General features: G+C 41.4%; 1 protein-coding gene across 6 annotated transcripts in view; it reads right to left on the bottom strand.

Annotated features, from left to right (window-relative positions):
* Window positions 1-5,366: 5,366 nt before the first annotated feature.
* Window positions 5,367-14,918, bottom strand: part of LOC112252886 (protein quaking) — a 111,521-nt gene continuing 101,969 nt past the window's right edge. For 3 of the 6 annotated variants that reach the window (XM_024424571.2, XM_024424572.2, XM_024424567.2), the window contains one exon: window positions 5,367-14,918. This exon is cut by the window's right edge and continues 697 nt beyond it. Coding sequence is in view for 2 of the 6 variants with exons in the window: in XM_024424568.2 (XP_024280336.1) it covers window positions 14,516-14,619 (104 nt within the window). In the remaining 4 variants the exon portion in view is untranslated. The other 3 variants (XR_006083640.1, XM_024424570.2, XM_024424568.2) reach the window with 3 other exon arrangements.

The raw sequence follows: 14,918 nt of genomic DNA, 5'->3' as shown, positions 1-14,918 counted from the left end.
GGAGAGATGGCCTCCCCGGGCTCCTGAAAAGCCAACTCCGAGCCAATGAATGAAGGCAAAGGGCTCGCTCTATGAGAACCGCTGTGGGAAATGGTAGTGATGTCATTATGAATGCATTTCTGAATGTTTTTGTTGCTTACTTCTCTCTGCCCCCATCCCTGTCCCAACCCCCCTCCACTGTGCCCCATTATTGGGAGCCGACCAATGCAAAAAATAAATAAATAAGTTAAAGCCCAGTGGCCAGGACCTCAGCGAGGCACGGTCTCCGTGGAAACAGGAAAACAGTGCTGTGGGGCGTCAGTTCCTCTTTGAGACCAGTGTGCAGGACATGAGATAGAGGAAAGGGTGAGAGAGAGGGCTGATCAGTAGGAATTTGGACACCTTAGAAAACACATTTGTAAGCACTGATTTATGGGCCTCTTTCTTGAACAAAGGAGTTTTAAGTTGGATCCAGCCTGTGCTCACTCTTGGTTTGGAGATTAAGGACCTATTCATTCACTTCCCTCATTGAATAATGAATGCTACTTGTTACTACATGCCTGTGGAGAGAAATGAAAATGACAGTTTTTCCATCATTTATTGGTTGGTGCAGAAAAGAGAACCTGACATCAATAATGTTCTTATATTTCCATTAATTTGTATGTATTTCTCAGCATCTGATCTTCTTCCATCCTTTGTTGTTCCATGTCATCCTCTTCCACTAGTTTCCCCACATACCGAAGGCCCTGCATGGTGTGATTGCAGTCATGCAAAATGCCCGTTTCCCCATTAATCTGGTTGATCACCCACCTCCGACTAAGGGCTCTATTCAATCAGCGGTACAGCGTGATAAAAATGTTCCCGTGTTAGCGGAGACTGCATTGGCGGTAAACGCTGCGTATGTCCTCTCAATCTGAAATTACCGTTACATTTATATCACGCAATCTATCGCTGCAGCGATACAGACTGAATAAAGATATAAATGCCCCTACGGGCAGGAAGAACAAACAAACAACATATTACCCTGTTAACATGGTCACACAGCTCAGTAGGTGGTGGTGCATTGTGCCAATCCCTGATAAGGCTGATTTTAATGAGGTGAAAACCAACAAGTGCCAAACAAAGGGCAAAACGATTAGATAAGCAACAAGCTAATTACTCACTCTCACAATCAAGTGGAGCTCATTCTCTCTTATGTGATGTTTAGGCTACAACATCTCCCCGCAGCCACCTTCAAATCAAGGATTCGGCTAAATACGGAGAAGGGGAGCTCTGCCCGGCACACAGTACTACACATGTCCATAACAGTGTTCCATGGCGTTGTTTTCCTTCTCAATCAGATGCGTTTCATTTGCTTTGGTTGGAGAACACGAAGTGAGAAGGGTATTTTCAAACGGGTGGAAATTAAACCATTATAAAATAGTGAAGTGAACTGAATACAGAGTTATAAAAACACCTCTGCATTATAATAACATATTTTAATAACCTTTTCTAAGAGTGGCCAGGGGACACATTTAAAAGACACTAACAGAGCTAAGAGTTTGTAATGGTACTATGGTATTGACGTGACTGACGCCAATAAGGTGCCGCAATGCATCACTTTTCAGTCTTCCCAACCGCCACCAGAAAGCGTCAACATGAAGGTCAAATGTGCTCTGGGACATACTAAGTTGATCCTGTGCAGCAACTGAACACCTCCCAGGACTCTTTACCCAGTCCCCTGCAAGCTCCGCTTTCCTCCTCACTGCCAGTGCTGTGCTGCCTACCCCTCCCTACCCTCCCTTAAGGACACTTACCTACTTATTAGACCCCCCCCACACACATATGTTACATTAGGAGTAGGGGGGGGGGGGCATTCTCCAAGTTGGGGATGGGAGGTCTGCAGATTTTGATTCAGGGGGAACATTATTTCAACCATTCTCTCTCTCATATGTAGATTCAGAACAGCAGTAGATGAGTACTTCTGTCTGATCTGATTGATCCCCACTCTGGGGCAGAATATTGGATGTATCACAGCCAGAGTCTGGTACTGTTCTGTTGAATAAAACAAATGGCTGAAGCGTTACAGATTCCACGTCAGAAACGTAAAGGTCATTTCCGATTGAGCCGACATATGCAGCGCTCACCGTCGATGCAGTCTCCGCTAACATGGGAACATAGACTTTACATTTCAATCCCGTTGAGCACAAAGTACACTATGATCACTGCATGGTTTCTGCACGACATGTAGGTTTCTGCTGGGAGTGGCTGAAGCAATTTACAGATCAATCCGCACAGCGGAGACGCCAGTATTCTGCTCTAACCCTCCTCTCCTCCTCATCCTCTTCTCCTCGTCTACCCCATGGCATGGCGGCGTTGCTGTTATAGCTGCTGTTGATCTATGGCAGGGTGAACTTCAACATTTTACTTCTCATTTCTCCTCCTCAGCAGTTAAAATGTGATGCCCAGGGAGCCTCACATGTACTTTAACACTCCATAATGAGAGAGAGAGAGACAGAATCCCACAACTCAATCAGAGATCTGGGTGCCAAGCTTTTTACTTCTTCTACACAAACACTTTCATGGCTCAACACCCGGTGGCAACACAAGATGCGATTTCTTCCCCAAAATAGCCGCCAGGAACCCCAGCACATCTTATCAACACAGAGCAGAGGCCCACTGCAGCCCAGGCAATTTAAACCCTGTGATAGACATGGCAATTCCCCTGGAAAGCTCCGGATTGGAGGATGAGGACCGGGAAAAAAGAGAATGAGTAGTGAAACAAGGAATGAGAACCCAGAAAGGGCGAGGGTTGTAATGTGCGGGTATGGATATGGACAAAGTATGTGTGTGTGTTTGTGATGGAGGGAGACTTGTAGACTAGTTGCCATGCTAAGAAGTAGTTGTATATGGAAAATGTTGACAGGCGTAACCGGTATAACAATAACTTAACTCATAACAGCAGGTTGCTAGAGCAGAGGTGTTGTTGTGTGTTTTTGAGTAGAGAGACATTTGAGCATCTGAGGATGCTCCATTGACTTAAAGATGACAGCGGATAGTAATCACACAATTCCCAATTACATATCCTCCATGCCTTCCAATGTCAGATAGTGTGAAGGAGGGTATTGATTTGCACTCCACCTCACATCTGTACCACACTGTGTTCCTGTCCGCTTCTACATCAGGGATCGGAGATCATTTTACCCCCTATTTCGAAGCCCATTTTATGGTGCCCTTCATTGTATAAGATACATTATAGACTGGGTGGTTCGAGCTCTGAATACTGATTGGCTGACAGCCATGGCATATGACATCAACTCAAATCTAATTTTATTGGTCACATACACATGGTTAGCAGATGTTATTGCGAGTGTAGCGAAATGCATGTGCTTCTAGCTCCGACAGTGCAGTAAATATCTAACAAGCAATCTAACAATTGCACAACAACTACCTAGTACACACAAATCTAAGTAAAGGAATGGAATATTATATACATAAAAAAATATGCATGAGCAATGACTGAGAAGCATAGGCAAGATGCAATAGATGGTATAAAATACAGTATGTACATTAGATGAGTAATGCAAGATATGTAAACATTATTAAAGTGGCATTATTAAAGGGGCTAGTGATCCATTTATTAAAGTGGCAAATGATTTCAAGTCTGTATGTAGGCTGCAGCCTCACTGTGATAGCTGTTTAACAGTCTGATGGCCTTGAGATAGAAGCTATTTTTCAGTCTCTCGGTCCCAGCTTTGATGCACCTGTACTGACCTCACCTTCTGGATGGTAGCGGGGTGAACAGGCAGTGCCTCGGGTGGTTGTTGTCCTTGATGATCTTTTTGGCCATCCTGTGACATCAGATGCTATAGGTCTTCTGCTGTAGGTATCAGGCCGTATAATACGGGTAGGGCAAAATATTTATTTTTACTGCTCTAATTACATTGGTAACCAGTTTATAATAGCAATAAGGCACGGGGGTTGGTTGCATATATAGCCAATATACCACGGCTAAGAGCTTTGTCCAGGCACTCTGCGATGAGTCGTGCTAAGAACAACCCTTAGCCATGTGTAACAGTAGACTTTACGTCCGTCCCATCGCCCCGACCCGGGCGCGAACCAGGGATGCTCTGCACACGTCAACAGTCACCCTCGAAGCATCGTTACCCATCGCTCCACAAAAACCACGGCCCTTGCAGAGCAAGGGGAACTACTACTTCAAGGTCTCAGAGCAAGTGACGTCACCGATTGAAACGCTATTTAGCGCGCACCGCTAACTAAGCTAGCCGTTTCACATCCGTTACACATGGTATATTGGCTATATACCACACCCCCCCGTGCCTTATTGCTTAATTCACCATTTTGTCAACTCACTAGGCTCATTTCTCATTGTTATTCTGGTTAAGCCAGTGTTGAATATAAAATGTGGTTCTACACTAAGTAGTAGTTCTTGCAGTAATATTTCCTGAACTTAAATTTGTTTATGACCCTTGACCTACCAAAATTGTGCCACACCCACCGCTTGCATTTTCCTCCAGTTCCATAAACTTTCTAGGCCAATGCGATAGAGCTTCCTTCTCCTGGGATGTCCCAATTTTCTAGGATTCGATACGACTCCTCCATGAAACTTCAGAGTATCCATAACAAACTATGGAAAATCCTTTTGAGTTTTTACCCTGGATGTAGAGGGGAGTAGCAAAGTGAAGTCAACAAAGCCACCCTGAAAAACATTGACCTTAGCATCTCATATTTACTTCCAACTTGGGTATTTTATGGGGGGTTTGAAATGAAACAAAGATTAATACTTTGGCCTAAGAATATAAGTTAATGAGAAGTCATAATAGGATTTTTCAAAACTATTTCAAGAAGTCTGAAATTGAGGGATGTTGCATAAGTTACTATTAAGAGAACAACATGCTTATAAAATAAGCATCTGCTATGTTTGATTGAATCAAATGGCTAAATGGTCTAAGAGGCTATATTCCTTCATAGATATGGTTCATGTGTCATCTAACATTTCATAGCTGCAAACTACCACTACAGTATACAGATGCATGATAATTAAGCAATGACCAGAGGAGGTGTGGTATATGGCCAATATACCACGGCTAAGGGCTGTTCTTTAAGCACGACGCAACACAGAGTGCCTGGACACAGTCCTTAGCCTTGGTATACTGGCCATATACCACAAACCCCTGAGGTGCCTTATTGCTATTATAAACTGGTTCCCTACATAATTAGAGTAGTACTAATAAATGTTTTGTCGTACCTGTGGTATACCACAGCTGTCAGCCAATCAGCATTCAGTGCTCAAACCACCCAGTACATAATAACTCCTATAGCCTCTCTTTCTAAAATGATGCAGTGCCCTCAGAATGTTAATAAAACAGAACATCTTCATTAATACGTCTGTTTGGAATCATTTATTAAATAATACTGGCTAAGTCTAACACGTCACAACAAAACATGGGAGGAAAGGAAAAAGTTAAATGATCTGAATCAGTAATAGAGATAAGACTTTGTCAAGGAGTCAATTTAATGCAGTGTTTCTTAATCCTGGTCCTGGGGGCCCAAAGAGGTGCACATATTTGTTTTTGCCCTAGACACCTGATTCCACTAATCAAAGGTTTTATGATGAGTTGATCGTTAGAGGAATCAGGTGTTCACCTCTTTGGTTCCCCAGGACCAGGATTAGGGGAAAAAAAAAGATTTAATAAACTACAAAGAATCTCAAAATCAAACAAATAATGTAGCTGCTTTTGTCGTTTATGTAAGTCATTTAACATTTTTTTTCCTTACACACATATAAAACAAGATAGAAAAATACATTATAAACTTGTAACAATGGCTGCAAATACACATATCGTTTTCTCATAGGAAATCATTTGGGTATGGTCGCACACCATCCATGGAGTAAATGCTAACAGGATCAGTTGTTCGACAGCATGGGGTCCTACAGAATAACACGCTTGATCTGCACACTCAGAAAAAAAACACCAGGTCAAGAATAATGCTGTCAAAATGGTACAGATAAATAAAAAAATCTCTGATAATAGCATAACAGTAACATTACTTAGGGATGGGATGTCATTCTATATTGGTTCTGATGTCTCTTCACTCACAACCAAGGAAACCATTTGTTTGCTACCATTCTTTTATCACCAGTACAATTATATGTAAAATATTCATATTCGCCTCGCTTCAAAGTCAATCCATTGTCTTATATAATAATGACTTCCGATAACAATGATAATAACACATATCATATTAATGATTGAGAATCCATACGTATTCATCATTTATAATGGATTATAATAATATGCAATTGCACTGCAGAATCATTTCGCAAACATAAATACTGTAACTGAAAAGAAATGGCACACATGAAGACAATCTGAGACACAGAAACTCTTCATACACCACCAGAGGCCATTCTGTTGCATAGTAAATAAAGAGGGGGATGTGGAGCAATCTTTTGGTGCAGACCAGGAAGTACACACAGGCTTTACAGTCAATCACTAGGTACCACAATGACATAAACCCTTCTCCTCCAATTAACACAGCACGTGTCGAGTCAGCAGTAAGACTAGACCCAATACTCCTTTATAGGAAGTAAATCAGGAGGGCAGAAACAGACACGTCCTCATCTAATGGGATAGGTGGTAGAGAGATACATCATGGTAGAGGGATGTGGGATGTCAGCTCCACGGGTAGTGGGATGTCTATGCCAATGACAACTCCTACATAAGGCAGTCCAGAATGACACTTCTAACACTACTAACTGTAAAGACGATGCATGTCAAGATGTCCTTGTGTGTAAAACCTAGGAACTGGCATGAGTAGCATACTACTGGAAATAATAATTGGGGAACTCTGAGGAAATCCTCAACAGACAAAGACAACCGGAGTCTCAGGGGCGTCACAGTGAAATAGTATAAGGCCAATCATTTTCTCAGTTCAGATACGAACTGGACATGTTACAGCTCTCTTTTATCATATATTTGTCCCTTTAGGACAGGGTTCCCCAACTGGCCCGCGGGCTGAATTTGGCCCACAGGAGATTTTAATTGGCCCCACAAGACTGTAAAAACAGGCAAATCAGCTCCAAGTGATTTTAATTTTGGAAATCTCTTCCAAAGTATTACCACGCGTAATAGAGTGATATTTGTGATCATATATAAATGTGAGCAAGGTTTGAAACTATTATGTTTTAGTCAAATATGATTTCTGTTTGGGCTTCTTGCGGTACATTTGCAGTCTACAAATTATTTGTATTTATGTCCCAGCCCCCTGACCATCCACTTAAAAATAAATTGTCACGTGGCTGAATCTAGTTGATGATCCCTGCTTTAGGACATTGTACCAAAGGGTCTAATGACCTAGACTCCGACACAATTGGTATATTACTAATATATAACTGATATTACTACTCTATGGAGCCACCAAAAAGAACTTGTGTACCTACCTAGAGTCACACTTAAATGATGGTGGAAGGAGACCTACTGTGTCTGACTAGTGTAGCAACAAGGCTGAGGTGACTGACTCCGTCTAAGGGCATCTCTGTGGCTGACAGACTGTGTGTACTGACCTGGCCTGCAGCTTAAAGGCTGAGGATGACACATTCAGATATCAGAAACCATAATAAGGCACTTTGTTGTTTTTCCACTTCAGTTAAATGCTCAACCCCGAAATCAAATGAAAGGTTGTTTTGGTCTTCACCTCTCCATCCACAGAAAGAAAACAGGATTGTTTTCATGACATAAAGGGTTTAATTTTTAATTTCTCTTTACAATACTTGAAAATATAAAAGACTATGTTTTTGAAAAATAGATATTTCTCTTTGCCATGAGCACCCATGTATAATAAAAGTGTCTATTTTCTTTACATAGGGTGTTCTCTCCCCCATTTTTACACATGTATCTACAATTTCAATACATTTGTACAGCAGATAGGCAAGCATGGCTTTTACATCCTAAAAAAAACAGTTGACTGCAAGATCTTCCTTCATGGTAGAAAAACAACAACAATGCCAGGTAACGGGACAGGTACTCCACCTTCTATACGCTTGATACTCTTTTTGACCCCTAGTCTCTCTTCAAGTCCTGCTAGAATGAACACCCCTCAATTTCCATTTCATAACAGAACCAGGATTTCATAGAGAGTCAGTGAAGGGAGAGGGGTAATCAGTTGGCAAGGATATATGGGTGGACAGAGAGAGAGAGAGAGAGAGAGACATAGACAGAGAGAGAGACATAGACAGAGACAGAGAGACAGAGAGAGGTGCATGCACTCTGCTCGGGAAGGCCTCACCGCGCTGCTATACATTCAGAGCCAGCTCCGTTACCATGACAGTGGGAAAGTCACCTGGGCGACATGCGTACGGTGGGTTTGGGCGGTCGGAGGGGTGGGAGGGTGCCGACCTTCTTCATCTTCAGTCCGGATGAGGCGACCAGCCGTTACCAGGGTGTTTTAGAGTATGGTGTGGTGTGTTTGGAAGTTGCCTGGCTGGGGACTCGTTCAGTGACACTCAGAGGGGGCATTTCAGACCTTATTGCTTAACAATGATTCAGTGCAGGTCTAGAGCCAGGGTCAGTCCCCCTATTAAGCAGACAGGGCAGGCAGGAGTGGCCCGCCAAGCCATTATAGTGTGTCCATTATTCGGCTGATGAGAAGCTGTGCCATGACTGACTGTAACAAGCCAAGGCTGCTTTATGTGTTCTTTCTTTCTACCGGAGAACTGATCTGCGGGCAGGCAATGGCCAGGTCATCATGTGTGAAGAGTTCAGAGGTCAGAAGGTCAGGGGTTAGTTGCCAGTGGCGGCTGGGGGGAGGGTTAGGAAACAAACAAACAGAAAGGAGAGAAAAATAATAAAGGAGAGAAACAAAAAGGAAAGGAAAGAACAAAGATTGAGAGGAGATTAGTCTCGGCTAGTGACAGCAGGATGACAATATGATTTAACCAATCAGAGCTATACCTTGCATCCATTCAACCCACCATACGATTTCTCCATAACTGGGACTGACCAACTTACACGTGTCACAATGTGTTTCCATATCTTTCACAACACCTTTGACCAAAGCCAGAGCGCTGGAGCGAGAACGTTGTGTAAAAAAAAAGGAGAAAAAAAAGGAAGGCATTCTTTTGTTAGTATAGATACAGGACAATTCATATGGTGGGTTGATTGAATCCAATAATTCAGGAATAACTCTTCATATATTTTAATACAGTGTCATAAAATCATGAAAGCATGATTTTACATAATATGAACGACAGCCCCACCCCCCCATAGCTCAAATGTTAAAAAGGAGGAAATTTAAATAAGACAATAACAGTATGTCTAATTGTTAGTAGCAGTCAAGTGAATAGACAGTAAATCAAGGCAGAAGAAAAGATCAAAATGAGATGGAGGAAGGAATAGTCTTGGACAACAGTCAGTAAAATGATTGTTAACTGACTGTTAAGAGTCATTAGAGCCCTTCAGAGGTTCAAGAGTCAAGCGGCTAGTAGTGATGGAAACGAATATTAATAAGTCTTATTGTTATAGAATAAATGAATTTAGAGAGGATACAATGAGAAATTCAAGAAGACCACATCATTGTGGACAAAATCATTTAGGGCCAAAACAGTGTGTATAGCTTTTTTTTACTCAATATAATTTTTTATTGCCTTTTTAAAGTATGTTTTCTATTTACAACAAACATGAAAATCCTTGCCTTAATGGTACAAAGCAACACTACATGGTATTTTCTAGAATAGCACACTAGCCATGGAAGTTGAAGCCGTGAGCATGCTAAAGCTGTCACTTCAGCCGGTACCCTCAGCTTAGGAGACAATAGACAATTCACAGGACACATAATATAAAATGCACTTGCATATAAACACTGAAAAGGTCCTGTCTTTTGTATAAAGCCCTAAAATATATTCAAAAATATAGGACATTTTCTAAAGTGGTTCTATAAAGCTGCTATGTGTCTTTCCTACAAATAGCTCTCTAGAATAATCCTGGCTATTTCTTTGCAAAATACAAGTAAAATCTGACATTTCATATACATTCCTGCTTTATATTTTTAATATATATATTTATATATATTTCAAGAAGCCACAAGTATATACTATTTTCTTTGCAACAACAACAAATAAAAAGAAGCTTACAGTAAAACGTTAAAAAAATGTCTCAAGGTGATTTGTTTCCTTCTCAATAAATGCATTCATACTCTGGCAATTTCTCACCCATAAAGTGGAACCCTAGAATTCTCTGTCCACTCCACAGTGGTCCGTTTAAGACTTCTTCAGCTTAGATCATACATGTATTCATTTACTTATTTCATCGTCTGAGGTTTGTCGTAGTTGTCACTTTTTAAACATGTCTGCCCTTCTGACTGGAGCAGAAGAGATAAAAAAAAAAAAAATGCTTTTAACTTTTTTAAATCATTCAGTGCAAAATAAGTTCTGTGGCGTAATGTCTCTCTTTTCAAATGAAGCAAAGTGCAACAGATGTAAAGAAAACAGAAAGGTGTGGCTTCTTCACCAGATTGACAAGAGACTGTAAATCTTACTGTACTAAGAGTTTGAGAAAACTGTGTATCGTTGAGAGCTGTTGTAAACGCTTTCAAATGCACTGTAAAATGTCCAGAGGAAAATCTAAATCAGAATATACTGTATAAATCTCTAGACCCAATTGATGCACTTATTTGATACTATACTGAGACTGTTCAACATCTTTGCCAACATGAGCTGATAAAGAAACCCACATTTCAGATGCCATTTTACATCTGCCTCCATCAGAGACAGCCTACCTCTAAACACACAGGTTTGACTGGTTGGCCTGCATTCAATCCACCTGCCTCATGGTTCACCATCCGAACCGCACTGAATCACAAATGTCAATCATATTATATTGTATTACCTTAATGTTTGGATAAAGTGTTGTCCAAACTTTTAATGTTGTAAAACTGTTAATCAGAGTATGGGGCCCAAACCTATGAAGAGGTAGATTAAATACAGGCCTTTGTGCAATTTAATCTGATGTTGGTTTCTCATTAATTAAGTCAGTGTTACCTATCCGTTACCATTATCAGATTTTTTTACTGTTGATTAAGGTTTGACCTTTTAGTAATAATATGCACTTCTTAAGGAACTCCATGTTACAGTTATTTTTTACATTACTTATTTGTTTTAGGGCAGATTCGTCCTGTAATGTTTTCAGAGGCAATTCACAGTCTGCTCTACAGTGAAATCTGAATATCCTTAGATACAGTCTGTATAATATACTGTGTGTATCTGAACTTTTTTTTGTAAAGACAATCACTGACTCTCATTACTGTGACGGGTCATGTTGATGATAGGCATAAATACGTTTTCTTTTTAAGAGTAAAAGGATTCAAGCAATATCCAACAACGTATAAAGTGCGACACTATGACTGTACATGATGAACATACAGTGCTATATGTTAAAGGGATAATTCACCCAAATTACAAAATGGATTACTGTGGACACAGTGTCAGGGAAACTAAACCAAAACATGTGTTGCTGTGTCATACCTTGTCCGACGGCTGACAGGGTAAAGAAACCAATATGTTATTTTGTAATTTGGGTGAACTCTCTCTTTAAGTGTTCCATATCATTTAGCAGCAAAAAAAAGGTGATTAATTAATTGGTTATTGAACTTTCATTTAATTTCACTGGATTGTTCTATTTCAATGTATGTACTAAAATGTAGCCTTATTGATAAATACACTGCTTGTCGGCTGTTTTCAATTGGCATTGGCATCAAATCCCCTGGCACATTGCAACCGTTTCCTTGATTAGGTACGAGTAATTATCTGTAATCAAATGTAAATGTGATGATACACAGTGTGTGCATGTACAAGGCACACTTGTTGTTTGGAGCACTGAGGTCTAAGGATGAAAAAAGAGAAGACACTGTAGACTACAGATCCCGCAAATTCCTAGTTGCCTGTGTAACTTCACACATGGTTCCTTCTCCAATAACTTCCTCAATTATTCTCAATTATTCAGTAAGGGTAGTAAAAGTTCTGCATGGACTCAAAAAAAAGGAGGGCAGGAAATGGGTAGACTTCAGAGAGTAAAGGGTTTGGCAGTTGTGTTTGTTTACCTATCTGCAGAAGAAGCTATTTCCAGTCTAAAGCCCACCGCGTGTCCACCCCTCTCTACTCATAAGGCCGCTGTTGAGACTTTTGACACTAAATAAACAATGTCATTTTGTATCTAAATTACTGTAGTAAAAATGGGAAGCTACTGCAGTCCAATTAGACAGTGAAAACAAAAAACAAATAGGACATGACAGGTTTACACCCACTTTTGTGTTGTCTTTGACAATAAAATGGGTCAGATTCTCCAAAAAGTAATTTCCGCAAACAAATAAATACAAATGGACATACTCGATCAATTATAGTGTTACATTATCCACTTAATAAGGAGTTGAAGACTTAAGTGCATAAAATTGCAAACTTCTCGTTCAACAGAGGGGGAAACTAAAACACAGATAATTGTATCTTCTTTCTTTTAGAAGGGGTATAGTCCATTATTTGTCATCAACATCATGTCAGATTCATAAAGTCATCGAAATAATGGAGTGGAGTAGTTTGTTTTATAAATGCAGGTATGCGTGTTTGTGTCTCTACCTAGATAGCAAAAGCATCATTATCCTACTGTGTTGTGGTCACTATTCCTCAGAATCACCTAAATGAACGTTCTCAGAGGCCAAGAGTAGGAAGGGGGTGCAGTATGTTGCATCACATCACAAACTGGGACGACTAGCTTAACAATTTGTACATATTGCAAAACAGATCAGGACCAACAGTGAGCAGGCATTAGCAATAAAACACAAAAGCATAGGAGCTAAACTAACCTCGGTCTGCGGTCACTATCCTTTGGTAAGGATGGACCCGCAGTTCGTGCCTTCGAACTTTAGTAGTCACTGCACCTGCTCGGATTGCAACAACATGACCAAAACAAGGATTAGGTCATTTCATCCTTCACCATTTCCATCAATTCAATTCATCATATCATAAAGGCTTATATATGACCATACATCTAACAAAATTAGGAAAAATCATTAGAAATACATGTTAAGGCACAAATTATACTCATATATTTTGTTCCAACAAGGAGAAATATTGGACTTAGTAACATCCATGACAATGGAGTAGCATTGACTCGAGTCCTTGCTACAGATTCACAGACATTAGGCATTTATGCATTCACACACACACACACACACACACACACACACACACACACACACACACACAGAGGGGAGCTTTACTAGTCACATAATCTCAGGTTGAGCATCAGGAAGTGCATCTCTCTAGTTATTCGTTTGAAATATAATACTGATCACTCACTCTCTGGTTAAAGCCCAGAGACGAAAGCTTTTAGGCACATTTGCAGTAATAAAAAAAGTAACATCTCTTATTAAAAAAAAAGAAGAAAAAAGGCAATGAATTAAGTGATTAGTAAAGCGAGACAGTATTTGTCGAGATTCTCAAGCCCAGACATAGCAGTCAGTGAAACAACATATACATGTGTGGCTGCGTGTGTACAGGATGCACCTACCACCACACACACATCATGCATGGTATAAAGAGCTGTGCCTCTTTGGGGAGGTTGGGCCAGTGTAAACATCAGTAGTGAGGGGGTCTGTCTGTCTGACTGCTATAGGCCTGACTCATGGTTCGATATACTAAGAGGCCGTTGGGGAAACAAAAGTGTCTGTGTGTTAACACTTAGATCGAATGAGGGGCTCAGTAAGGATCCTTGAAATTCTTTTAGCCTTTCGTGGGGAAAGCCACACCTATAGAATAAAGGAAGGGAACCGGGAATTAGTGCCAGGAGTGTCCGGCGGTCCTTTGAGAAGCATCACCAGGCCCTATTCCCAAAGCCATTTTAGGACATTCCTTTTGAGTCGATACAAAAAAGCTCTATACAAAAGGGCCATGTTGTTCACTCACTTACTGTTGTTTCGAGTGGCTACACTTGAGCTGAAAAAATTATTCAGTGAATATTATGATAAGAGTGAAGTAAAGACTGTCAGTGTGAGGACAGAAAGTCCTAAAATCCCTTTGTGAATAAAGCCTGTCAAGCCTACAGTAGATGCTTTAACCTCGTCACCAACACACCCCACCACTCCCTTGGCTCCGTAACCACTCTGTCCCGACCTCCGCATGTTACCTCTCCCGATGCCCCAGAGCCACACCCAAGAGAGAGGGTGACGGGGGACCCCGCCCCAAGGGGGGTCTCCAGCAGTGTGGGGCTCAGTGCTTATTCTCCCTCATCATCATACACAGATATATCATCATCATCATCAGGACAGGAAATCAAAAAGGGTTGATCAGTAACACACACGTCACTTTGAACAGACGTTCAAAGAGGAAGGGCTGAGGCTTCCCCATGTGGCTTGTGGTTGTTCAGAGAGGGCCGATCCTCGACCAGTCCAACGTGTGGTGGCGGGGAGGGAGGGAGGGGGGGAGGAGGAGGTGTGTGTGTGTTGTGTGAGGGGATGGAGGGAAGGAGGGAGGGAAGGGGGTGTTTCTTTAAAAGGGAGGCCGGTTGGAGGGCTCTCCTCGCTGCACAGTGATGGGAAAGTGACAGGTCTGAAACCCCAGGTAGAGGGGCAGCTCTTCGGCCTTTGAGGACGCTGTATTGGTTACACAAGAGAGAGAGACAGGGTGAAATCTTCGCCGGGCTCCGCCGCTCCTCGACCTCCACCCCCCGCCCCTCTCCTCACAGTAACACCCCCTCTCCCTTCACCCAGACACACAGTTGGAGGCTTGGTCCACTGCACTGGGCAGAAAACTGGCTGCTACGGGCTGACACGGTACAGACGGACTATTTAGAATGTGCTCAACCCAATTGGACAAGCTGCTGTTGGCATTTTGTTGCATTGATAGCAGTTCAGGTTTACACTGTGCCTTTGGGAGCATTCTTAATGGAGTC

This window comes from Oncorhynchus tshawytscha, linkage group LG06 (genome assembly GCF_018296145.1).
Source record: "Oncorhynchus tshawytscha isolate Ot180627B linkage group LG06, Otsh_v2.0, whole genome shotgun sequence".
NCBI classification, from domain to species: Eukaryota; Metazoa; Chordata; class Actinopteri; order Salmoniformes; family Salmonidae; genus Oncorhynchus; species Oncorhynchus tshawytscha.
The sequence above is the reverse complement of the archived record's forward strand: the minus strand, read 5'-3'. Positions and strand labels throughout refer to the sequence as shown.